At 35.3% G+C, this 25,255-nt stretch overlaps 1 protein-coding gene across 5 annotated transcripts in view; it reads left to right on the forward strand.

Moving 5' to 3' along the window:
• The window catches only part of ELP4 (elongator acetyltransferase complex subunit 4), a 252,720-nt gene that overhangs the window by 1,721 nt on the left and 225,744 nt on the right, over positions 1-25,255 (forward strand). For all 5 annotated transcript variants that reach the window (XR_012333494.1, XM_073808731.1, XM_073808732.1 and 2 more), the window contains exon 2: positions 5,586-5,621. Coding sequence is in view for 4 of the 5 variants with exons in the window: in XM_073808731.1 (XP_073664832.1) it covers positions 5,586-5,621 (36 nt within the window). In the remaining variant the exon portion in view is untranslated. The remainder of the gene's footprint in view (positions 1-5,585; positions 5,622-25,255) is intronic.

Below are 25,255 nucleotides of genomic sequence, written 5' to 3' on the forward strand. Positions count from 1 at the left end.
CTCATTAGAATAACAAAATGTGCCTAGCACAGTACCTGGCACGTAGTAGATTCTAAATAAGTTTTTGGTTGAAGGAAAAATATTGTGTAGGAAAAAGCCTGGACAAGAGATTATGAAACACATAGGATGGAATTATGTGTTTGAGTTCTAAAATCAGACTCAGAGATTAACATGAACAGAGTCACAAAACTAGTGACAATCTGGGCTGATCTTTAAGCTCCACATTTAGTGCTCTGCGCTATGCTGCAACTGTTTCAAATTTCTGAGAACTCTTTTCAAGTGTTTTTAACCAGTTATTGAATCTAAGCCTAAAGATTTAACCATATAGTCTCTTAAAGCACCCACCAGAAAGGTGACCCAAAGCACCTTCCTCACATGTTTCTACAGTGATATAAACTTGAACTGTAATTTAAAATTTTTCCAGATTTGCTTGGGGATGGGGACTCTAATAATTTGATTCTAACAAGCTTATGGTAAAAATTAGTGTTCATTAAGATGATTGAAATAAGTATCAGTTTTTGGATATTTTGAAATATGTTTTACATGTATACAGTTAATTCTCAAGTTGCACAGAAGTTGAAGACGTTGTTATAAAAGGAGTTACTACATTTGGAATAATAAACTGTCCAGAAGTATTTCAGTTGTTCTTAACTTCTTAAGGCATTTTTGTATTTTGATTTTCTATTTTGTGTGGCCCTATGGAGCAAACCCTATACATTTGTTTTTCATTAAACCATTATTTGAATGTGAAACATTTGGCTGCTAATGTGTATACACAAAAGTAAAAGCAATTCAGATTATATTGTTGTTCTAAAATGTTATTTGACTCAGATTGTGACAAGTCTAATATAAACATATTGTGACAAAATGTAATGACAGTAGGATTTTATGATATTAGAATGATGAAACTCTACTGTGATATTGTGGTTCTTGCCTATATATATTCTGTGGTTACTGCGTAACAAGTAAATATTGTATTGTCACTGACATACGCTGCAGTGATATTTTACTACTGCCACTGGGACATTATTGTAATTTTAAGTGCAGATGCAAAACATATTTGAAAGGCATAATATAGGCTAATTGAATATTAGTTATTTGATGATATGCTAATATTTCCATTGCTTACTCGAAAGAGTTTTATAAACTTGAGAATTCCCTATTACTGCATCTTTTACATGATCTAATTGTATTAAATATTTTTGTTCTGACAGCTTATTTTATTGTTAGATATCAATATACCTTTCCCAAGTTGGCTAATTTTTTAAGTTCTGAGATTTCCTAACCCAGTTTCTCAATCCTGCCTTTCCAGGACATTTATGTTGTTATTTGAGGACACCATATGTAAATATGTCATTTTTCTTCTTCCAGGAATTTCCAAAGAGAGATTATACAGTAGGTAAAGGATTCTGGCAGAATTTCACTTTTTCTAGAATATATAGTCCATTTTAGGACCATATTAACCCCCAGTCTCATCCTTCAAAAAGATATTCGAAGGAACGATGACTTCTCAGGTTTAACTGGCTTAACTCTGTGCTGTTCAGAACTTTTTAAATTTTGACAGTCAAGTGAATGGAATAGGGATTAGGGGTAAATAATAGTTCAGGAAGAGGACTCTGAAGAAGCTTGAGGGTAGCTGCCATTTTCAACACTGCTGTGAAAAAATAAATACTGGTGGTTGTAGTTCCTTTGCTCCACTATATCTTAATCTGGAGTGTGGGATGATATGCATAGATCTTGGATTATATATTTAACATAATCCTGGTTGTGACATTTTAACAATTGATAGCTGTACATTTAAAGTAAAAGTAGCTTATTCCCTTGTATTGCTATGTAAAATTGTTTTGTGTAATTTAATCTACAGAACCATTGTCATTGCTGATGGCTTGTCTTTTTTGATTCCCATATTTGCCCAGCCAATAGTTGTGATAATCAGGAGTTGTTGGGATGTTTCATACCTCCTAGAGAGAGAAGAAAAAGTAGACCTGTTAATGACATAACTGCAATTTAATTTGAAGTGTGGCATTAGTTAAGTAGTTAAGGATATTGCCATGAACCAAGAATATGAACTGGTTTTTAACGTTGCATTTTCCCTAAAATGCCTTTCTATAATTTTAAGCAAAACCATTTATAGAGAGCACTGGAAAGGACTGGTATAAATCACTTATCTTTCCTGACTTTTATTTGTTTTCCCTTTTACTTGCTCTAACTTTGAAAAACGAGTTGCCCTTGTTGTAAAATAAGATAACACTTCCGGACCTTAATATTCTAATATATTAATTTGACCTCATTCACCCTAAATTTATAGCTTAATTAAAGATTTTTTGGGGGAAGTGTGTGGGATTGAATTTTCTCCCTCTAAATTAATATATCACGTTCTAACTATTCACATGAATTTTTTAAAATTCTTTCCTTCATATTTAAAAAAAAGATATTGGCACTTAAAATCTTAAATTTCCTGATGTTTTTACACTATCAGGTTTTTTCCTAGTTTTAAGACAAAATGCTGTCATTTTTTTAAAATGTAAAAGCTTGATGAAATTAATACTTTAAGATATCAGACTTGCAAAGTATCTTCAAGCTTTCAAACTCATGTAGTCTTACAATTTGATAAAATATTCTACCCATATTTTTTAGTAAGCTGGAGAATAACTTAATATACTTCTTTAAAAGGTCTAGAAGTAAAACCAACAGTTTATTTGCTTAGTGACTTAGAATATTGATGATTTCCCTAAGATATGATTCAAGAGAAGAGGAGGCCATAAGACCATTTTACTCCTTTGTATGTTTCATTATAGAAATAAGACGAGTGCTTACTTACCACATTACTTACATGTCAGACATTTTAGTGGACTATTAGGAACTATTTTATTTCTATTTTAATTGGGAACTATTAGTGTGAAATCTGTGTTGCTTTTGAAGTTACTAATGGATTACTGAATTTAAAGATGTATTAAAACTAACTTTTGTTGAACATGCCATGTCAAGACATCTTGTCATGATTGGTTGTTTAAGCTTTTCAGTTTTTGGTAGGGAGCATGACTACAAACTTATTCAAATTTACTCTAGTTTAAAATATAACTAGAACCTCAGTATATCAAGTGAGTTATTTCAAAATACCTTATACAGAAGTATTTTGGGGAAATGTGGGGTCTTGTCACACACTAAAATGAAGTTTGGAAGAATAGAGGAACTTTGCTGCTATATGTGTGTGTATGTACATGTCAAATAATTTTACCTCATATACATAGAATAAAAACTTGATTTACAAATAATAAGGTGGCTTCTTATTTCCCATGACCAACCTTCCAAATGACCAACATTTACTAGGGCCAATTCAAATTTGAGTCTAGTGAATTTACATTATATAGCCCATTAGAAAAATAGAGTTGCCTTTTTGTAGGAGAAGTCCTGATAGAATATTAATTTGGCTGATAAAAGTCATTAAACTGTCTTCATATTATCTTGTTTTAAGTAATGTCCAAATTTTCCAAACATCAGAATTTTAATATATGTGAGATTTTAAAAATTCGAGGGGTGGTTCCTGAATTATCAGGAACAGTGGATTGTTTGACTCATTCTTACAGAAAACTACCTTAGCCTAGTCTGATTTACTGTTAAGGTGATCACCATTTATCTAATGATACAGTTTTAGTGTATCATTTAGTTTCTAGTCAGAAAATAATTGCCAGACTCGTACGGGTAGCTCTTACTGTACCTCCTTGGGCAAGTCACCTGAGTAAGGTATCACTTCATTTAATAGGGAAACTATTTCTTTATCTGTTCTCATTATTTCGCTGTGAATATAATTCACAAAATACTTCTCTAACTATTCGACTTGGAGGCCTTATATAACTTGCTAATTTGAGGAGATATGAATGTAGACCCAAAGAAGTTTAGATAATAAATCTAAATCCTTCCTATAAAAATTAAGTTATAGAAAGAAAGGCAGCTAACTTTTTTATAGTACTTGCTGTAGACTAGACACTGCAGTATCTGTTATGTGCTTGTATTATTTCATCTCAAATACACAAAATGATGATTACGTGGTTAAATATTTATTTTTGCATGTAAGGGAAAATAGTGAAGTAAGGAGTTGGAAAGTGTGATTTAAAGTGTTTCAAATGGATTAAAAAGTAGTGGTCTATATGTAGCACAAACTATAAAATTAAATATTTAATCTTGTCCCAAAGAAAATTTGCTCTGATCCTTTATGCTTATTATCATCACACGTATTTCAGTTTATGTTAATCTTTTAGCTTGACCAACATTTGGAGTTATCCTGTGTAGTCTGGTGTGGCTTTAAATGCTAAAATGAAGGAACTTATCTCAATGTGAAAGTAAAATACATATTTGTTTCCATAAAAAATCCATTTAAAAATATATAAATGTATTGGTTTCATTTTTTAAAAAATTCTTTTCTAACAATTTGGAATGTTTTCTTTATAAAGTCCCCAAATGTTGGATTGTATTCTGTGTGCATGCATGTTACCAAATTTCAAATTCTTTGAAACATAACAGTTATTTATGCTTATTTGCAAGGCAAAAAATAAGCACTGTCAAATGAATTTTTCATAGTAAGTTTTTCTATGTAGTGTTCGCCACTACAAAACTTTTTTGAGGAAAAGTTCTTTATTGTTATTCTAAATGTTTCACCATTTTGTGCAAACAAGCAAAACGCTAGTAATATTGTCTTCAACTGTCCAACAATTTTTAGTTTCTTTTTAAATTAATTATACTTTAAGTACATTTCATTCTTTGTGTACACATTCTTAAATTTCTAAGTGAATTTGTTAGCGTTTGCAACATTAATTATACATAGTAATACTTTTACAAGTGGTTTTACAAACAAAATATCAGGAGTCAAATGGTTGAATGTCTTTATCTTTCTGATGTTGTTCTAGTTTCCTAAAAGTTGATTTTAAATTGATTTCTAATAAACTATTTGAGTTATATGTTTATGATCATATTACCCTAATTCAGATATTTAAAATAACATTTTCTAGTAAAATTGAAAATGTGTTTTTTGATTGTGCCTTTTTTGTTTGAAATGACAAAAATATTTAGAGTATGTCCTGACTTTGTGTATATTGTTAATAATGGAAAAAATTGGTTTTAATTATCAGGGGTTTTTTTCCAAGGCTTATTAAATTTGAGAATAAATATTAAAGTGGAATTTCTCTTATAGTAACCTTTCTTTTCTATGTTGTACTTCTGTTGTAGTTAAGTTACTGTGCACATTTAGGTCTCAGCTATTGAGCTAATTTATTAGCAAGTGCTAAATATAACATTTATGGATCGCTTAACCGGTTATGTTGAATGCTGCATGGTCCTAACACAGGAGAAAGGAGGATAGTACAGTATATTATGAAAGTAATTGTAATGTGTAGTGTATAATTACATATAATATGTAATTATTTCATAATAGCACCTTAAGCAAAGTATTGCAAAGGTAATTAAAATGTTGTTTTTAACTGCAATTTTAAAGTTATTGAAGTACCTGTCCTTGATAATGCCTAACTTCTATGCTAAAGATAATGTGAAAAGGTAGATTAATTTTCTTCTTGGTTTTGTTTCATTTCCAGGTGGAGGTTTGGCCGTTGGAACAGTTCTTCTAATTGGTTAGTCTAGCATACATACTTTGCTCTTCCCAGTCACAGTTTTCTCTTGTGCATAATGATTTTATGGGTTTGCCTATTCTGAGATTACGTATTTAACACTCTACAAGAGTTAAGGTAAATTATACAAGAGTTAAGGTAAATTAAAGAGGAATTGCCTTAGGTTCTAATTTAAATTAAAATGTTGATCTGAACTTGAAATGAATTAGGAAAATATATATATGAAAATGTAGCTCTTATAATTTAAAAATGTTCACAGTGCTTCGCCCTGCATTTGTTTTAAAAAAACTAAAATTAATGCCAATAGAGTTTTTGGAGAATCTCAGTATTTAGATTGGGATTATTACAGTGATTCATTTGATAAGTCGATGTACACATAAGCCCATTGTATATATCACAGATTTTTATCATAATTGTCTTCTAACTGAAAGAAAAGTAACAAATTCACATTTTTGTTCATCTTTAAAGCTTCATTGGTTCTTACTTAAATACACATACATAACCCCACTTAGCTTTTTTTTAAGTTTAGATCATAGAATCTTGGAATTGAAATAAACCTTGGCAGTTATATAATCAAAGCTCCCATTTGGCCACAAATCACTTTTCCATAATCCTTGAGAGATATCAAGCACCATTTGAGTACAGATTATCTAGTTTAAAGGGCTCGCTACTTTACAAAGCAATGCTTTGTTATTGAAAATGTATGATTTATTAGAAAGTTCTGTATATTAATGTTTAATTTGTATGCCTGTAACAAGTTTGTTGTTCCTAGTTTTGTCCTCTGATACTCCTTCACATGACACTCTTAAAATACTTGAAAATAACTATTTAATCACCTCAAATCTTCTCCAAAGTAAATAGACATAGTTTGTGGTACGCGGGCCTCTCACTGTTGTGGCCTCTCCCGTTGCGGAGCACAGGCTCCGGACGCGCAGGCTCAGCGGCCATGGCTCACGGGCCCAGCTGCTCCGCGGCATGTGGGATCCTCCCGGACCGGGGCACGAACCCGTGTACCCTGCATCGGCAGGCAGACTCTCAACCACTGCGCCACCAGGGAAGCCCTAGACATAGTTTCTTAAACTGGTTTCACACTCCTCACTCTCCTGGTTGTTCTCGTGTCGCACCTTTTGGTCTGGCATTGTCTCTCTTTTTTTTTTTTTTTAATTAATTTATTTATTTATTTACGGCTGCGTTGGGTCTTTGTTGCTGCATGTGGGCTTTTCTCTAGTCGTGGTGAGTGGGGGCTACTCATCGTTGCGGTGCGTGGGCCCTAGAGCATGTCGGCTTCAGGAGTTGTGGCACATGGGCTCAGTAGTTGTGGCTCGCGGGCTCTAGAGCACACACTCAGTAGTTGTGACGCATGGGCTTAGTTGCTCCATGGCATGTGGGATCTTCCCGGCCCAGGGCTCGAACCCGTTTCTCCTGCATTGGCAGGCAGATTCTTAACCATTGCACCACCAGGGAAGTCCCTGGCATTGTCTCTTTAGCTGTGCCCGGAACTGAATACAATAACTCCAAATTTAGTGTGACTTATGCTTAAATTCTAGAAATGGTCATGTCAGTTGAAGTTTTTAAATTTATCTTTTAGTAAGTAAAGAATGATTGAAGGAATTTTGGGAAAAAATAATTCACAGTTTTGATATAAGTATATAAATACAGAAAATGTAAAAGGACATGTAGAAAAATTGGGTTGTCCTTTCAGTTCCTCACTCCCCATACCCAGGGACAATACTGTCCTGGGTTTCCCACCCAAATATTTCAACATAACTAATATACATGGGAGCATTCAGCACCTTGCTTTTTCTGCTTAATACGTGTTAGAGATCAGTCCATGTGCCTTCATATAGGTATACCTCATTCTTCTCGACAGCTGAATAGGATTTTATTGTATAGTTATGCCACAATTTACTTAAATCATTCTCTACTGATAAGTTTAACTCATTATTTTCTGTTACTAACAATCTTATTATACAAGTCTTATATATAAGGTCTGCATACACATATAAGTATATAGTATCTATAGAATAAATTCCAAGGTATAGGCTTACTTGATAGAAGCATGTTAAATTGTATTAGATATTAGATTGCTCGGCCAAGAGGTTATGCTACCTTATACTTCAATCAACTGTTATAAGAATATTAGGTTACCCTTACCCTTAACAACAATGTGCATTATCAAACATTTTAATCTTTACCAGTCCAAATAGGTGAAAAGTGAAGAATGGCATTTCATGATTTGAACCTGGGACTTTTCTCTTTGATGAACAAAAATCTGGAGATTATTATAATGGTTTAAAAAATATCCAGCTAAATTTTAATTCTTTTCTCCAGTAGAAGTATATGTGAATGATACTAAGAATCTAATGACGACTGATAATTCATTCAAAAAATGTTCGTTGAACACCCAGGTGCATGCTAGATATTGGGGTTACAAATATAAATGAGTTACTCTCTTCCCTTAAGGAGGAGACGTAAGTAAAGTAAATAATTACAACGTAAGTTAATACCATAATAGATGTGTTTATTATTACTACACTTTATTGTTGATTGTAGCTGTACAAGGGACTGCTATTGACTTTTGTATATCCATCTTATAACCAGCAACTTTTGAATTGTTTATAGATTCACTTGAATTTTCTAAGTAGGCAATCATCTTCTGCAAACATTGAAAATGTTATTTCATAACAGATTTTGGTGTTTTAAAAGTGAGTACTTCCATAACAAATATAAAATAAAAATATGGGAGTGGCTTTAGAACCAGGCAGTGGGCAAGGGCTGGAAGGATTTTGAGGAACACATTAGAAAATGCCTAAATCACTGTAAAGAGATCGTTAGTAGAACTCTGTACTTTGAGGACACTGCCAATGAGGCTGTAAAGGGAGAAGGTCCATGTTACTGAAAGCTGGAGGAAGAGGATCCTTGTTACATAGTGACAGAAAGCTTAGTGTTGATGTCAGCAGTTATGCAGAAACAACACATGTCTAATGAACTTGGTGATCTAGCTAAGGAGATTTTTTGACAATATATAATAAGGAAAAACTCAAATAAGAATAACTAAAGCACAGTGACAGATAAGAAAAAAAGGGTCTGCCTTTGGTGAAATATCAATTCACCAAGTATTAAACTAGGTATTCAGTAACTATTTGTTGAATTAATAATTGCATAAAACAATATAACAAGTATAAAGCAAAGGCCTTGCCTTTATAGTCTGGTCTTTCCATAAAGCTAATATTTTTAATCATCTCATTATTGTTTATGCCCTACTATCAACTCCTTCTAAGTGTATAAGATTTTTAAAAATATGTATAACTTAAGTAAACTTAGTTTTATTATCTGTTAGCTTGTTTTCTCTAGGAAATCTTAAAACAAAATTTGGAAGCATTTTTACATTTCTTTGAGAGATTAGATTAGCAGAAGGAATCTTATCTACTAGGTTTTCTACTTTTCTCCATTTCCTGGTCAATACAGCTTGTACAACAGATGAATTCTGCCTTAAGAAATGGATGAATAGTTCGAAATACAAACCAAATGTGGAGATTTAAGGTCAGTGGTTAGGAGCTTAGGCTATTACTATACTGCTCATCACTCAAGATTTTTTTATTCCACAAGTGAGAGAAAATTAAAGCCGAAGATGATTTGCATTAATAACTTTTCAATATAGACTGGGAACATTTTAACCATTCTCTAATTTACCAAGGCAACTCTGTGTCTCAGTGTGTATATGCACATAAGTGTGACGTAACAGAGTAGTGGATTTACGGTTTCAGAAGCAATGTAACTATGGAAACTGGAGACAGTGAGCACTGCCAGAAAACCCATGGTAGGTCTACTTTAGACCTTCGGAATGCAACAAAATAAATGAATATGAATACTTAAAAGGCCCTTCTCTGAGCAATAGATTGAAGAACTAAGGGGCTCCTACATTTACTTTGAAAATCAAAGATAGAGTTTTCTTAGAACATGTTTCATCCTTCAGTACTGGAATAGGTTTTGAGATGTTTTATATTTAAATCGCTTTCTGACAGTCTGGTATACGGGTAAATATGGAGCACCTGAAAAGTATCAAAAGTGAAAGGATGGTATAAATATTTAAAGTTCACACAGCTTCTTTTTACATAAAGGATCTTGGTCTATATGTGGAGCTAGTGAGCATCAAAAAGATTTAATAGAAGTCAGTAATTGAAATACAAGTTATGTGACATTTATGAAAGCATTATTTTTAATTTAGTCTCTTAGGTTAATTATATAATTTTAGATCTAGAAGTAGGAGAAAAATATGCTTTTAAACAATTAATTACAACCAGCTATAAGTGTACTTCTATATTAGTTACCTATTGCTGTGTGACAATATTAACATAAACGTAATAGCTTAAAAAGAACACACATTTATCATCTCACAATTTGTGTGGGTCAGGAGTCCAGGCACAGCTTAGCTGGGTCCTCTGCAAGCGGACAGTCAAGATGTCAGTCAGGGCTGGGTTCTCTCTGAAGGTTTGGCAGAAGAAGGAAGGATCTGCTTCCAAGCTCACACGGTGGTTGACAGCATTCAGTTCCTTGCTGTCAGCCAGAGGCACTCTCTCACAACCGACATCTTATTTCTTCAAGACCAGTAAGGAAGAATGTCTCTCAACAAGACAGATGTCACAGTTTTATGTAACAGAGATGATGTCCCATCACCTTTGCCATATACTTTGGGTTAAAAGCAAGTTACAGGTTCCACCCATATTCAAAGTGAAGAGATTACACAAAGACATATCACCTTAGAATATCATACTTTTCATAGATTTACTTTGGTATTATTTCATATAATAGCAAAAACCAAGCGCTCCCAATGTATCTCTCAAAGGATAGTATAGTATTTTCTCATCAGTTGTCTTCGAACTTTTTGAGTTTGCTGAGCTATGTTTTCCTTTTACAACATGTAATATATTCTAAGCATTTTCCTTATGGTACACGACTTGGCAAACTACAACCTGCTGGCTGGCGATTTATCTATAAAGATTGGAATACAACCAGGCTGTATTTATTTGCACATTGTTTATGGCTTCTTTTGTGCTACAAGAGCATAGTTAAGTAGTTTCAACAGAGACTGTATGGTTCGCGAGCCCGAAATATTTACTCTCTTTTAAGAAAAAGCTTGCCAATTGCTGTTTTATATTATTATATTTTGTATGCTCCTTAATTTATTTTATAGTAGTAAAACTTGTTGGAAGACTGAAATAAGACATACTGATATCAGTACAGTTCTTTAGAAAAAACCACCTGACCTTTTGTCCTGAAACATTTAAGTGCCTACTATGTGTTTAACACTGTTAGGCAGCATGAATCTTTGTTTTTACCCTTGATGAACTTAAACTGGATGTCGGTTGCATGTGGAATAACTATGAACAATACATATATAATGTGCAAATGTTTATGCAGGTGCAAGAGGTATGGAAAAGGCTTAAATTGAATCAAAATATGGGCAGAAGTTGAGGGGAGATGAAGGGAGAAAAGTATTCATATGTAAACTGTATAAACACATGCATAAGAGAGACTACCAGCAAGGTATGCTCCTGTAATAAAGAGGCGAGAGCCCTTCTAAAGGAGAGAGTATTAATTTAGGACTAGTCAAAGGGAAAGTTTAGCCTACTTTCCCTGAGTCTTTGGTCTCAACTACCTACTTGTACAATTCAAATTGTGAAACTTCAGAACCCATATACCAGCTCCTCAAACTGCAGTGTGCAGGGATGAGACTTTTTACCCTTTATCCACCAGAAGACACCTGGGAGTTTCTGTTTGTTTAGATTTATAGCCAGTCGGATCCATCATGTTTCACCTCCTAGTTACCTTTGGTCATTGTCCAAGAATTAAGTTGTTCCAATGATCTTACCTTCTATGTTTCTTTTATCTCCATAATACTCTGTATTTTTTTCTCTATAGACTCAATTTCCTAGTATTCCTATCGTTTCTAAACCTTTCCAGTTTGCCTTTTATAACACCTATTTCATATAAAACATACTCTAATATCTTTAAAACTTATTAAATAGTCTATTAAAATATTTAACATTTAGTGAGGATTTACTGTGTGCTGGGCATCACACTAAGCCCTTGATGTATATTTTATCATTTAATTTCACAACAATCAGATGAGATGTCTATATTTTACAGAAGATGAAATTGAAATTTTGAGAGAAGCCAAGTAACTTGCCCAGGGTCACACACCTAGTAGCTGAGATTCGCAATCAAGTTTCTCTGACAGTAAATCATCATTTTATACTAAAACCTGAAAACTCATCTTAAAAATTCTTTCTGGAGTGAGATTTATATCTTGGGCTATTCCTCCTCCTCTACCTCATTGCTGCCTATACTGACGTCCTAGTTATTTCCGTCATTTATTAGAGACTATCATGATCTTCAACCTCAAGAAGGCATTGAATGTTGGCCAACAAGCTTTTGTATAACTCTAATCACCTCCTTTTCATTCTCAGTAACCTCAGTGGCCTTTTAAACTCTCTGGTCCTCAAACATCAGACAATACCACTTTCTCCCTCATTTTCTGAAATGACTTATTTCACACAGAAGTAAGAGTCTCATCATAAGCAACTTCTCACCATCAAACCTCAAAACATAGCTCTATCCACAAATGGAAAGATGTGTTATACCTTCTCCTGTTTGAGATCATCCTTTTACCTGTACTTTATTTTTTTTCTTGAATTTTATTTTATTTATTTTTTTATACAGCAGGTTCTTATTAGTTATCTATTTTATACATATTAATGTATATATGTCAATCCCAATCTCCCAATTCGATTAGCTCTAGTAGTTTTCTGGTGGCATCTTTAGGATTCTCTATGTATAGTATCATGTCATCTGCAAACAGTGACAGTTTTACTTCTTCTTTTCCAATTTGTATTCTTTTTATTTCTTTTTCTTCTCTGATTGCCGTGACTAGGACTTCCAAACCTATATTGAATAATAGTGGCGAGAGTGGACATCCTTGTCTTGTTCCTCATCTTAGAGGAAATGCTTTCAGTTTTTCACCATTGAGAATGATGTTTGCTGTGGGTTTGTCGTATATGGCCTTTATTATGTTGAGGTAAGTTCCCTCTATGCCTACCTTCTGGAGAGTTTTTATCATAAATGGGAGTTGAATTTTGTCGAAAGCTTTTTCTGCATCTATTGAGATGATCATATGGTTTTTATTCTTCAATTTGTTAATATGGTGTATCACATTGATTGATTTGCATATGTTGAAGAATCTTTGCATCCCTGGGGTAAATCCCACTTGATCATGGTGTATCATCCTTTTAATGTGTTGTTGGATGCTGTTTGCTAGTATTCTGTTGAGGATTTTTGCATCTATATTCATCAGTGATATTGGTCTTTAATTTTCTTTTTTTGTAGTGTCTTTGTCTGGTTTTGGTATCAGGGTGATGGTGGCCTTATAGAATGAGTTTGGGAGTGTTGCTTCCTCTGCAATTTTTTGGAAGAGTTTGAGAAAGATGGGTCTTAGCTCTTCTCTAAATGTTTGATAGAATTCACCTGTGAAGCCATCTGGTCCTGGACTTTTGTTCGTTGGAAGATTTTTAATCACAGTTTCAATTTCATTACTTGTGATTGGTCTGTTCATATTTTCTATTTCTTCCTGCTTCAGTCTTGGAAGGTTATACCTTTCTAAGAATTTGTCCATTTCTTCCAGGTTGTCCATTTTATTGGCATAGAGTTGCTTGTAGTAGTCTTTTAGGATGCTTTGTATTTCTGCAGTGTCCATTGTAACTTTTCCTTTTTCATTTCTAATTTTATTAATTTGAGTCCTATCCCTCTTTTTCTTGATGAGTCTGGCTAAAGGTTTCTCAATTTTGTTTATCTTCTCAAAGAATGAGCTTTTAGTTTTATTGATCTTTGCTATTGTTTTCTTTGTTCCTATTTCATTTATTTCTGCTCTGATCCTTATGATTTCTTTCCTTCTGCTAACTTTGGGTTTTGTTCTTCTTTCTCTAGTTCCTTTAGGTGTAAGGTTAGATTATTTGAGATTTTTCTTGTTTCTTGAGGTAGGCTTGTATAGCTATAAACTTCCCTCTGACAGTCTGGTACTGCTATTGCTGGATCCCATAGGTTTTGGATCGTCGTGTTTTCACTGTCATTTGTCTCTAGGTATTTTTTGATTTCCTCTTTGATTTCTTCAGTGATTTCTTGGTTATTTAGTAACGTATATTTTAGCCTCCATGTGTTTGTGTTTTTTATGTTTTTTTCCCTGTAATTGATTTCTAATCTCATAGCGTTGTGGTTAGAAAAGATGCTTGATATGATTTCAATTTTCTTAAATTTACTGAGGCTTCATTTGTGACTCAAGATGTGATCTATCCTGGAGAATGATCCGTGTGCACTTGAAAGTGTAATCTGCTGTGTTTGGATGGAATGTCCTACATATATCAATTAAATTTATCTGGTGTATTGTGTCATTTAAAGCTTGTGTTTCCTTATTAATATTCTGTTTGGATGATCTGTCCATTGGTGTAAGTGAGGTGTTAAAGTCCCCCACTATTATTGTATTACTGTTGATTTCCTCTTTTAGAGCTGTTAGCAGTTGCCTTATGCATTGAGGTGCTCCTATGTTGGATGCATAAATATTTACAATTGTTATATCTTCTTCTTGGGTTGATCCCTTGATCATTATGTAGTATCCTTCCTTGTCTTTTGTAACATTCTTTATTTTAAAGTCTATTTTATCTGATATGAGTATTGCTACTCCAGCTTTCTTTTGATTTCCATTTGCATGGAATATCTTTTTCCATCCCCTCACTTTCAGTCTGTATGTGTCCCTAGGTCTGAAGTGGGTCTCTTGTAGACAGCATATATATGGGTCTTGTTTTTGTATCCATTCAGTGAGCCTGTGTCTTTTGGTTGGAGCATTTAATCCATTCACATTTAAGGTAATTATCAATATGTATGTTCCTATGACCATTTTCTTAATTGTTTTGGGTTTGTTTTTGTAGGTCCTTTTCTTCTGTTATGTTTTGCACTTAGAGAAATTCCTTTAGCATTTGTTGTAGAGCTGGTTTGGTGGTGCTGAATTCTCTTAGCTTTTGCTTGGCTGTAAAGCTTTTGATTTCTCTGTCGAATCTGAATGAGATCCTTGCTGGGTAGAGTAATCTTGGTTGTAGGTTCTTCCCTTTCATCACTTTAAGTATGTAATGTCACTCCCTTCTGGCTTGCAGAGTTTCTGCTGAGAAATCAGCTGTTGACCTCATGCGAGTTCCCTTGTATGTTATTTGTTGTTTTTCCCTTGTTGCTTTCAATAATTTTTCTTTGTCTTTAATTTTTGTCACTTTGATTACTGTGCTGCATCTCTGCATGTTTCTCCTTGGGTTTATCCTGCCTGGGATTCTCTGTGGCTTCCTGGACTTGGGTGGCTATTTCCTTTCCCATGTTAGGGAAGCTTTGACTATAATCTCTTCAAATATTTTCTCGGGTCCTTTCTCTCTCTCTTCTCCTTCTGGGACCCCTATAATGTGAATATTCTTGCCTTTAATGTTGTCCCAGAGGTCTCTTAGGCTGTCTTCATTTCCTTGCACAGGCTACAGAACTGTAGTTCTTCTTGCTTCTGCTGTCTGCCCTCTGGTGGATGAGGCTATCTAAGAGGCTTGTGCAAGCTTCCTGATGGGGGGGACTGGTAGTGGGTAGAGCTGGATGTTGCTCTGGTGGGCAGAGCTCAGTAAAATTGTGATCCACTTGTCTGCTGATGGGTGGTCTGGGTTCCCTCCCTGTTGGTTGTTTGGCCTGAGGTGACCCAACACTGGAGCCTACCTGGCTCTTTGGTGGGGCTAATGGCGGACTCTGGGAGGGCTCACACCAAGGAGTACTTCCCAGAACTTCTGCTGCCAGTGTCCTTGTCCCCACGGTGAGCCACAGCCACCCCCCGCCTCTGCAGGAGACCCTCCAACACTAGCAGGTAGGTCTGGTTCAGTCTCCCCTGGGGTCACTGCTCTTTCCCCTGGGTCCTGATGTACATCCTACTTTGTCTGTGCCCTCCAAGAGTGGAGTCTCTGTTTCCCCCAGTCCTGTCGAAGTCCTGCAATCAAATCCCGTTAGCCTTCGAAGTCTGATTCTCTAGGAATTCCTCCTCCCGTTGCCAGACCCCCAGGTTGGGAAGCCTGACGTGGGGCTCAGAACCTTCACTCCCGGGGGTGGACTTCTGTGGTATAAGTGTTCTCCAGTTTGTGAGTCATCCACCCAGCAGTTATGGGATTTGATTTTATTGTGATTGCGCCCTTCCTACCTTCTCATTGTGGTTTCTCCTTTGTCTTTGGATGTGGAGTATCTTTTTTTGGTGAGCTCCAGTGTCTTCCTGTCAATGACTGTTCAGCAGTTAGTTGTGATTCCAGTGCTCTCACAAGAGGGAGCGAGCGCACATCCCTGTACTCCACCATCTTGAACCAAATCCCTCACCTGTACTTTAGATCTTTTCTCCTTCTACCTTTCCAAGTACCTGGCAATAGCAATTTTCTTTTCTCTTCTTATCATTACTATCTTTATTAAGCTCTTTTCTATGTGTACTTGTTTTTCAAAGGAAAAAAATTCCACTCCCTTAACCCTACCTTCTCCAATTATTGCTTTTTCTTTTCCGTTTCATAGCCAAGCCTGTTGAATGGTCTGTAACACTTCTTATATGTTTTAGTAATATTTCAGTCATTGCTCAGTCTATTTCACATACTACCACTTCACTAAAACCACCTTAGCTCAAGACACTGGAGACCTTCCCATTGCTAAACCCAGAGGTTACTTCTCAGTCCTATTCCTTCTTTTTTTTTTTTTTTTATTGAAGTATAGCTGATTTACAATGTTGTGCTAGTTTCTGGTGTACAGCACAATGGTCCATATCTATATTTTTTTTTCCGTTAAGGTTTATTACAGAATATTGAATATAGTTCCCTGTGCTATGCAGTAGGACCTGGTTGTTATCTATTTTATGTATAGTAGTTTGTATCTGCTAATCCCAAACTCCTAATTTATCCCTGCCCCCTCTTTCCCCTTTGGTAACCATAAGTTTGTTTTCTATGTCTGTGAGTCTGTTTCTGTTTTGTAAATAAGTTCATTTGTATCATGTTTTAGATTCCACATATACGTTATGTCATGATATTTATCTTTCTCTTTCTGACTTACTTCACTTAGTATGATAATCTCTAGGTGCATCCCTCTTGCTGCAAATGGCATCATTTCATTGTTTGTTATAGCTGAATAGTATTCAATAGTATATCTATACTACATCTTCTTTATCCAGTCATGTGTTGATGGACATTTAGGTTGCTTCCATGTCTTGGCTATTATAAATAGTACTGCTGTGAACATTGGGGTGCACCTTTTTGAATTGAGAGTTTTCTCTGGACATATGCCCAGGAGTGGGATTGCTGGATCATATGGCAACTCTATTTTTAGTTTTTTAAGGAACCTCCATACTGTTTTCCATAGTGGCTGTACCAATTTACATTCCCACCAATAGTGTAGGAGAGTCCCCTTTTCTCCACACCCTCTCCGCCATTTATTACTTGTAGGCTTTTTAATGATGGCCATTCTGACCAGTGTGAGGTATTACCTCATTGTATTTTTGATGCACATTTCTGTAATAATTAGCAAAGTTGAGCATCTTTTCATGTGCCTATTGGCCATCTGTATGTCTTTGGAGAAATGTCTATTTAGGTCTTCTGCCCATTTTTTGATTGGGTTGTTTGGTTTTTTGTTGTTGTATGAGCTGTTTGTATATTTTGGAAATTAAGCCCTTGTCAGGCACATTGTTTGCAAATATTTTCTCCCACTCTGCAGGTTGTCTTTTCATTTTGTTTATGGTTTCCTTTGCTGTACAAAAGCTTGTAAGTTTGATTAGGTCCCATTTGTTTATTTTTGCTTTTATTTCTGTTGCCTTGGGAGACTGGCCTAAGAAAATGCTGGTACAATTTATGTCAGAGAATGTTTTGCCTATGTTTTATAGCCTAAGTTCTGTTCTAGGAGTCTTATGGTGTCATGTCTTATATTTAAGTCTTTAAGCCATTTTGAATTTATTTTTGTGTATGATGTGAGGAAGTGTTCTAACTTCATTGGTTTACATCGGGCTATCCAGCTTTCCCAACACTGCTTGCTGAAGAGACTGTCTTTTCTCCACTGTATAGTCTTGCCTCCTTTGTTGAAGATTAATTGGCTGAAGGTATGTGGGTTTATTTCTGAGCTTTCTATTCTATTCCATTGAATCATGTGTCTGTTTCTGTGCCAATACCATGCTGTTTTAATTACTGTAGTTTTATAGTATTGTCTGAAGTCTGGGAGGGTTGTGCCTCCAGCTTTGTTCTTTTTCCTCAGCCTTTGGCAATTATGGGTATTTTATGGCTCCATATAAATTTTAGGATTATTTGTTCTCATTCTGTGTAAAATGTCATGGGTAATTTGATAGGGATCGCATTAAATCTGTAGATTACTTTGGGTAATATGACCATTTTAACAATATTAATTCTTCCAATTCAAGAATATGGGTTATCTTTCCATTTCTTTGAATCATCTTTAATTTCCTTTATCAATGTTTTATAGTTCTCAGCATATAGGTCTTTCACCTCCTTGGTCAGGTTTATTCCAAAGTTTTGTTTTTGTTTGTTTGTTTGTTTTTATGTAATTTTAAAAAGGATTGCTTTTTACTTTCCTTTTCTGATATTTCATTGTTAGTGTAAAGAAATGCAACAGATTTCTGTATGTTGATCTTGTATCCTGCTACCTTCTCAGGCCTCTTCCTTCTTTATCTCAGCAGCAATTGATGTAGTTAATCACTCTTTCCTTGAGGTACTCCCTTTCTTTGGATTCTGTTATAATATTCTGTTCTGGTTTTCCTTCTACCCCTCTGCTCATGTTTTTTTAGACTCCTTTGGCTCTACTTAAAATACTAACATCATATTCCCTCTTCTAGTGCTGTATACTCTTCCCTGGGAGGTCTCAGTCCCTGCCATAACTAGAATGACCACGAAAAACCTCATCTTATAAAAGTAATCAGTAATCTCTAGGCATTGCTACATATGTAGGGTACACAGAGAAATGAGGAGATCATATTTAACTTCGTATTCAACATTTTCTCTTGAATATCTTACACACACCTCAAAATCAGTATGTCTAGAGCTAAACTCACAGTCTGCCCTTATCTCCAAATTCTACCGCATTCCTCTAAATCTGTCCCTCTTCCTCTCATCCCTGGCTTATTCAACCTACCAAGTGACACGTGCCGGAGACCTGAGTGATGTACTTGTCTCTCACGCTCTACACACCCATTAATCATTAAATGCTGAAAGTTTTCAACTGTTTAAATATCTATTGAAAAACTCTATCTACATCTCTCCATTATTGCTACCACAACCCTAATTCAAACCGTAATCAACAACTCTCATTGAAATTATTATAACAGCCTCTTAAGTTGTCTCCAATATTCCCTTGCTTCAGTCCTTTTTCATACTGTAGGCTGAGTGAACTTTATGATATGAAAATCTGATCATGATCCTTGCTTAGGACATTTTTGTGCTCTCTATTGATCTTAACATAAGGTGCAAGCTCCTTAATTGGGCTCTAAGACCTTTAGTGATTTGCTTCTGCTGATTCACCTTAGCCTTATCTCTTCTCATCTTCTCACCTCCTTCCTCAAGCTTTGTGTTTATCACCCTAAGTTTTTAATTCCATCAAAGTACCATTCTCTCACCTCTCTACAGGACTTTTCTTAAGTTCTTTCTTGCTGCATCTTTTTTCTTCTCTTTTCCTAACCCCTAATCATCTTCTAGGTCTCCACTTAAATATCTCTTCCAGAAAGTCATCCTTAACTGTTGCTTTCCTTCTCCTTATGCCCAATTAGTAGTATTCCTCTTATATAAATACTTCTGTAGTATTCTTTATCTACCTTCTCATGACACTTATACTTTATTGAAAACCCCTGATCACATACTTTATTCAGTAGACTGACTGTAAGCTCTGTGATCATGGGAACCATATAGGGATACAGTGAATGAATGAATGCATGAATAAATGAATGATATGAAAGCCTGGATAAAAACAATTTATAATAGTTAGGAATATGTAATCATGGAGTTTTGAACAATGAAGAGATACTATGAAGGAGGCACTGCAGGAATAATGTAAAAAACTTGAAGTGATAAAAATACTCATTGCCCTAATCTAAACATGAGGTGATGTTTGTTACTGTGCTTTTAAGACTTTAATCATAAATTTACTATCAAATTTTGATAGGATAACAACACAAACTAACTTTTCTATTTCTACATTTCGTTATGTATATTAGATTCTAAATGTTTAACTAGCTTTGCTTAGACTGCTGTGATTTGAAATATCATTTCTCTATATTTTCCCTCTTTTAGCAGAACCCTCACAAGAGTGGTGATTTCTACTTCTGTGCCATATAATGTGTAGGAAATGAGGGAGAGACAGGAGGTAGTATGATCCCACGATTTTTGGCCGGAGAAAGTTTGGAGTTAGTACCATTAGGTGAAGTCAGGAAAGGAGGAGAATGAGCAGATATTGAGGTAGAGTAATGAATTCAGTTTAAACACAATGAATTTTCTGCTCCCAGTAGTTCTACCTAGTAGACAGTTGGATATATGGGTATTAAATTTAGGCTAGAGAAAAATATTTGGGATTCCTCAATGTTATTTAACTAATGTTTTATTCAATGTATGTTTTAGTTGAAGTCATAGGCATGTATTAGAATGCCCAAGTTTATAGACCCTTGTGGATACAGAGATGGAATTTTAGGGGGGGGTCTCTTAATTCCCTCAAATTACATGCACATTTGTGTAGGACTGTGTATATTTTTAGACCAGCATATAAAACTTATATCAGCTTCTTAGAGTAGCCTTAGACTCCAAAAAGGACTCAGTACAACTAGAGTAAAAAGAAAAACAGGTCAAAATCTAAAGCCTAGGCACATCCTTGTTTAAGGTATAGATAATGGAAAATAAGCCCAGGGAAGAGGTTAAGACCATAGCTTCTGGAATCAGACTTCCTAGATTCAAATAACGGCTCTGCTATTTACTAGCTGTATCACCATAGGCAAGCTGCTTACATTCTCTGTAGTTTCCTTACCTATAAGACAGAGATTAATAACATTTGTAAGGTTATTATAAGGATTAAGTGAGCTAATGCATGAGATGTGTGTTGCACCATGTTTAGCATATAGTTAATGGTCAATAAATCACTTATTTGCTGTTTTTAATGTAATCTTGACTGTACTGGCCAGCCCCGCCAAACATGAGATTCTGCCTCTTTGAAGGGTTTTTCAGTGACAGATGGGGCCAGAATGAAGCAGAGCATCACCCCCAAAACCATGCTTACCACCTACATGGAAATCACTATAACTTCGTAGGCTACAAGCAGCTGGCTTGAATAGACCAGATCAGAGTGAGGATAGGGCCATCTCTCTACCTAAAGCAGACAGACAATTGTGTAAGTTGATCTCTGCCACTTTTCTTTTTTCCTGCTCTCCCAGTAATAATAGAATGAGGACTAGGAGTAAGAAGTATTTTAGAACTTTCCTTTCTTGTAGAACCCCTCTGCACCACTGAGACCTTCAAGGTACAAGCCTTAGTTTGCACTGAAGGAGAGAGAAAGCTTTGCATTGAACAATAAAGTTTTAAACTTAACTATTTCAAATTTTAATAACTGAAACTGGTGAGAAGATCATGGAATCCACTCTGGATGTCTTTAAGAGATGAGAAGAGGAAGTTTTGACATAGCATATTTGAAAGCAGTGACTAGAAAATAAACAAGTAAAATTGTTTCATATTTGTATACCAAAGAGTTGAGAGTTCTATATAAACTGCTTACCATATATAAAGAATGGCTAAAGAAACAGTAAAAATGGTAACAAGGAGTATCTTAAAAATGGGGGAGGGAGAGGGTAGTTCCAAAAAGAAAATTGTCCATAGCAATAGCTACAATAGACAAAAAAGGTAAAGATTTAAAAGTGTCCCAGAAATTAGACAATTAGAAAGTCATCGGTGACTTTGAGACCAGTCTCAGTGGAATCATAGGGGCAGCTCGTTTGGACTTTGATATTAAAGAAAAATTGATGTTCCTGTTGTTTCTATCCATTAGGCTTCATTCTACCCCTTGGGGGCATTAATGAACAAGTGTAATTCCATTTCCATATGACAGCCCATCAAATATTTGAAGCCAGCTATCTTGCATCCCTTGGGTCTCTTTTTCTTCAAGGAAAATATTCATTTCTCATGCTTTCAAGTCCCTTCACCATCCTGGTCACTCCATTCAGAAGACGCTTTAGTTTGTGTAAATCCCCAAATGAAATATATTGTTGTCAGTCTGGTCGAGTACCATAGAATAGAATAGGACAATCATCTCTCTCAACCTAGGAATTAGACTATTAATTCAGGCCAAAACTACATTTGCTTTTTGGCAGTTCTGTCACATGATTATCATTTTTGCATGCCCAGTGTTATGAGGATTCATTAAATAGATTAATTAAATGCTTATTGTACAACTCAAAATTTTTTCACAGAATTGGTGATTTTCAGCTTGAAGAGCTGAATTATTTTTTACTATTTTTGCTAATCCCTCAATAGGTGATCTTCTTCCCATGAGTTTTTGCTGCCCCATAGGAATCTTTGAAAAAATAGGGTTGATAAGTATTATAGCGTGTGCATGTGTGTGTGTGTGTGTGTGTGTGTGTGTGTGTGTGTGTGTGTGTGTCTATGATGGGACGTGTTTTCAGGCAAACTACAGTAGATCTGACTGATTTACAAGACAAGATAGATTTTTGTTTGTTGTTTCTCCCTTAATTTATTCTACAAATATTTACTGTGTACTGTGTGCCCAGTACTAGCGATATAACAGTAAGATGCGTTCTCTGCCATGAGGAAATTTTTGTTTAGTGGGGAAATTTTGATAATGTGTATGAAATGCTAGTATAGGAGTTAACAGGATGCTCCAGGGCACTCTGATCATCTCACCCAGGCTTGAGGAAAGCTTCTCCGAAGATGGGGTTACCTAATCTGGGTCTGGGAGGATTTGAGGGAATTAGCTAGCCAAAGAGGTGAAGTAATCTATGCAAAGGTCCTGAGTTAAGATGCAGTATGGCTACTAGAGATAGTAATTTAAGATATGAGTGTAGATAAGATCAGTAGGGATTGTGAGCTACTAGAGAATGGACTTGAGGATATGGGGAGGGGGAAGGGTAAGCTGTGACAAAGCGAGAGAGTTGCATGGATATATATACACTACCAAACGTAAAATAGATAGCTAGTGGGAAGCAGCAGCATAGCACAGGGAGATCAGCTGGGTGCTTTGTGACCACCTAGAGGGGTGGGATAGGGAGGGTGGGAAGGAGGGAGACGCAAGAGGGAGGAGATATGGGAACATATGTATATGTATAACTGATTTACTTTGTTATAAAGCAGAAACTAATAGACCATTGTAAAGCAATTATACTCCAATAAAGATGTAAAAAAAAAAAAAAGTCAAAACCCTTACTCATTTAAGAAGCTCCTGTGCAGCAACGAAGACCCAACACAGCCAAAATAATAAATAAATAAATTTATTTAAAAAAGAAGTAGGTAAGAAAAGGGGAACTTTGCCATTTAGTTTAGTTGTTTTACCTCTTCATTAATGAGAAATCACTCAATATTTTTTGTTATCTGCAAGTGAATATCCATAGTTTATGCAGTACTTATCTGTATATTTTATTCCCTACTGAGTATTATAATACGTGTCCTCAATTTTACAAATAATTATTTTTATTTTTCTAGTTAAATAGTTTAGGTTTACTTTTTTCTTTACTGAAAAGTTGTTAAATGACAATCATGTACATTTTAAAGGGAAAACAATAATCATGTACATTATTACAACAAGTATTTTTATTTTTGCACATTAAACCCTCCTCTTTGGCCACAACCATGCAGAGCCTGTAGACCATGCTAAAGGATTTAGTTCTTTCTGCAAGGAGCAATGAGAAAACACTGAAAGGTTTTAAGTAGGGAAGTGACATGATCAGGTTTGTATTTTGAAAAGCTCACTGCTAAATTGAAGGAGGATTTGAGTGGATGCAAAGAAGTAAGAGGAAATTGCAATCATCTAGGAAAGAGTTGTTGGTAGCAAAGCTAGGGGAGAGACGTTGTCGTGGAGCGAAGTGAACAATTCCAAAAATACTTTGAAAATAAATTTAACAGGATTTTAGGCATGGGGAGAAGGGTGTATCGGTGAGAGAGAGAGAGAGAGAGAGAGAGAGAAGAGGTATTAAGAATAAGTCCTAATTTTCTAAAAACAGAAGGAGGACCACATTTGATGGAAAAAAATAATGAGTTTCTGAGTTCGGCCTTGGACACGTGGGAGTTGAGGCACTTTCGTGCTTCTGTATTTAATAGTAACAAAAGTCTGAAAGTGGCATGAAAAGTCCATAGTGGGGGAATGACTAAGTATTGTAAATTATGGTACACAAATTTACTGGAGTATTATGCACTCTTAAACATCATAGTTACAAGACTGTGACTCATGAGATCAAGAGAAAAAAGTTGGATACAAAATTCAGTAATAATTGTAACCATCCTACTGTATAGCACAGGGAACTATATTCAATATCCTGTGATAAACCATAATGGAAAAGAATTTTAAAAAGAATGTATATATGTATAACTGAATCACTTTGCTGTACAGCAGAAATTAATACAACATTGTAAATCAGCTATACTTCAATAAAATACTAAATTGGAAGGAAATCCAAAATAGAGGGGATATATGTATAGCTGATTCACTTTGCTGTACAGTAGAAACTAACACAACATTGTAAAGCAACTATACTCCAATAAAAATTAATTGAAAAATATATATATATATAAAAACAGAAAAAAATGGATGAGGTACTCACATGGAAAATAATAATAATAATTATAACCATAAGAGAAAATATCTACAGAAAAAGCGCTAAAAGGAAATACAACAAATTTTAGCAATAATTCTATGAGCGTAATGGATGGCGGGTGAATTTCTAAAAATTAAAATTTTCCATGTTGTAAAAATATCAACCTCAGAAGTTAAAATTTTTACTATCAGATTTGTTTCTTACATCGTTGATTTATAATGACCTTGGTTTATATGGTTGCTTTTGTAAACTGATCTAATAGTAATTATTTAAGATAAAATCAATTCTTTTTTTTTTTTTTTTTTTTTGCGGTACACGGGCCTCTCACTTGTTGTGGCCTCTCCCGTTGCGGAGCACGGGCTCCGGACGCGCAGGCTCAGCGGCCATGGCTCACGGGCCCAGCCGCTCCGCAGCGTGTGGGATCTTCCCGGACCGGGACAGTGTCCCCTGCATCGGCAGGGGGACTCTCAACCACTGCGCCACCAGGGAAGCCCCAATTCTTTTTTTAAACATGACTTTCTAAAGTTTAACAGAGACAAATTCTTATTTATATAAAATGAGTATTTTTTCCATTGTCATAGCTGTAATGATCCGTAGGCAGTGCTGGTCATCTCATCCACTTGTCTCTGCTGGCTTTTCCACCTGTTGACTGTAAACCATGCAGAGGTGTTGAAAGCATTTTTCTTTTCCTTTGTGCACAAAAACTTTAATAAAATGCTCGTAAATCCTAATCAAGCCCATTTTGTGTCTT

Source organism: Tursiops truncatus, chromosome 8 (assembly GCF_011762595.2).
Source record: "Tursiops truncatus isolate mTurTru1 chromosome 8, mTurTru1.mat.Y, whole genome shotgun sequence".
Taxonomy (NCBI): Eukaryota; Metazoa; Chordata; class Mammalia; order Artiodactyla; family Delphinidae; genus Tursiops; species Tursiops truncatus.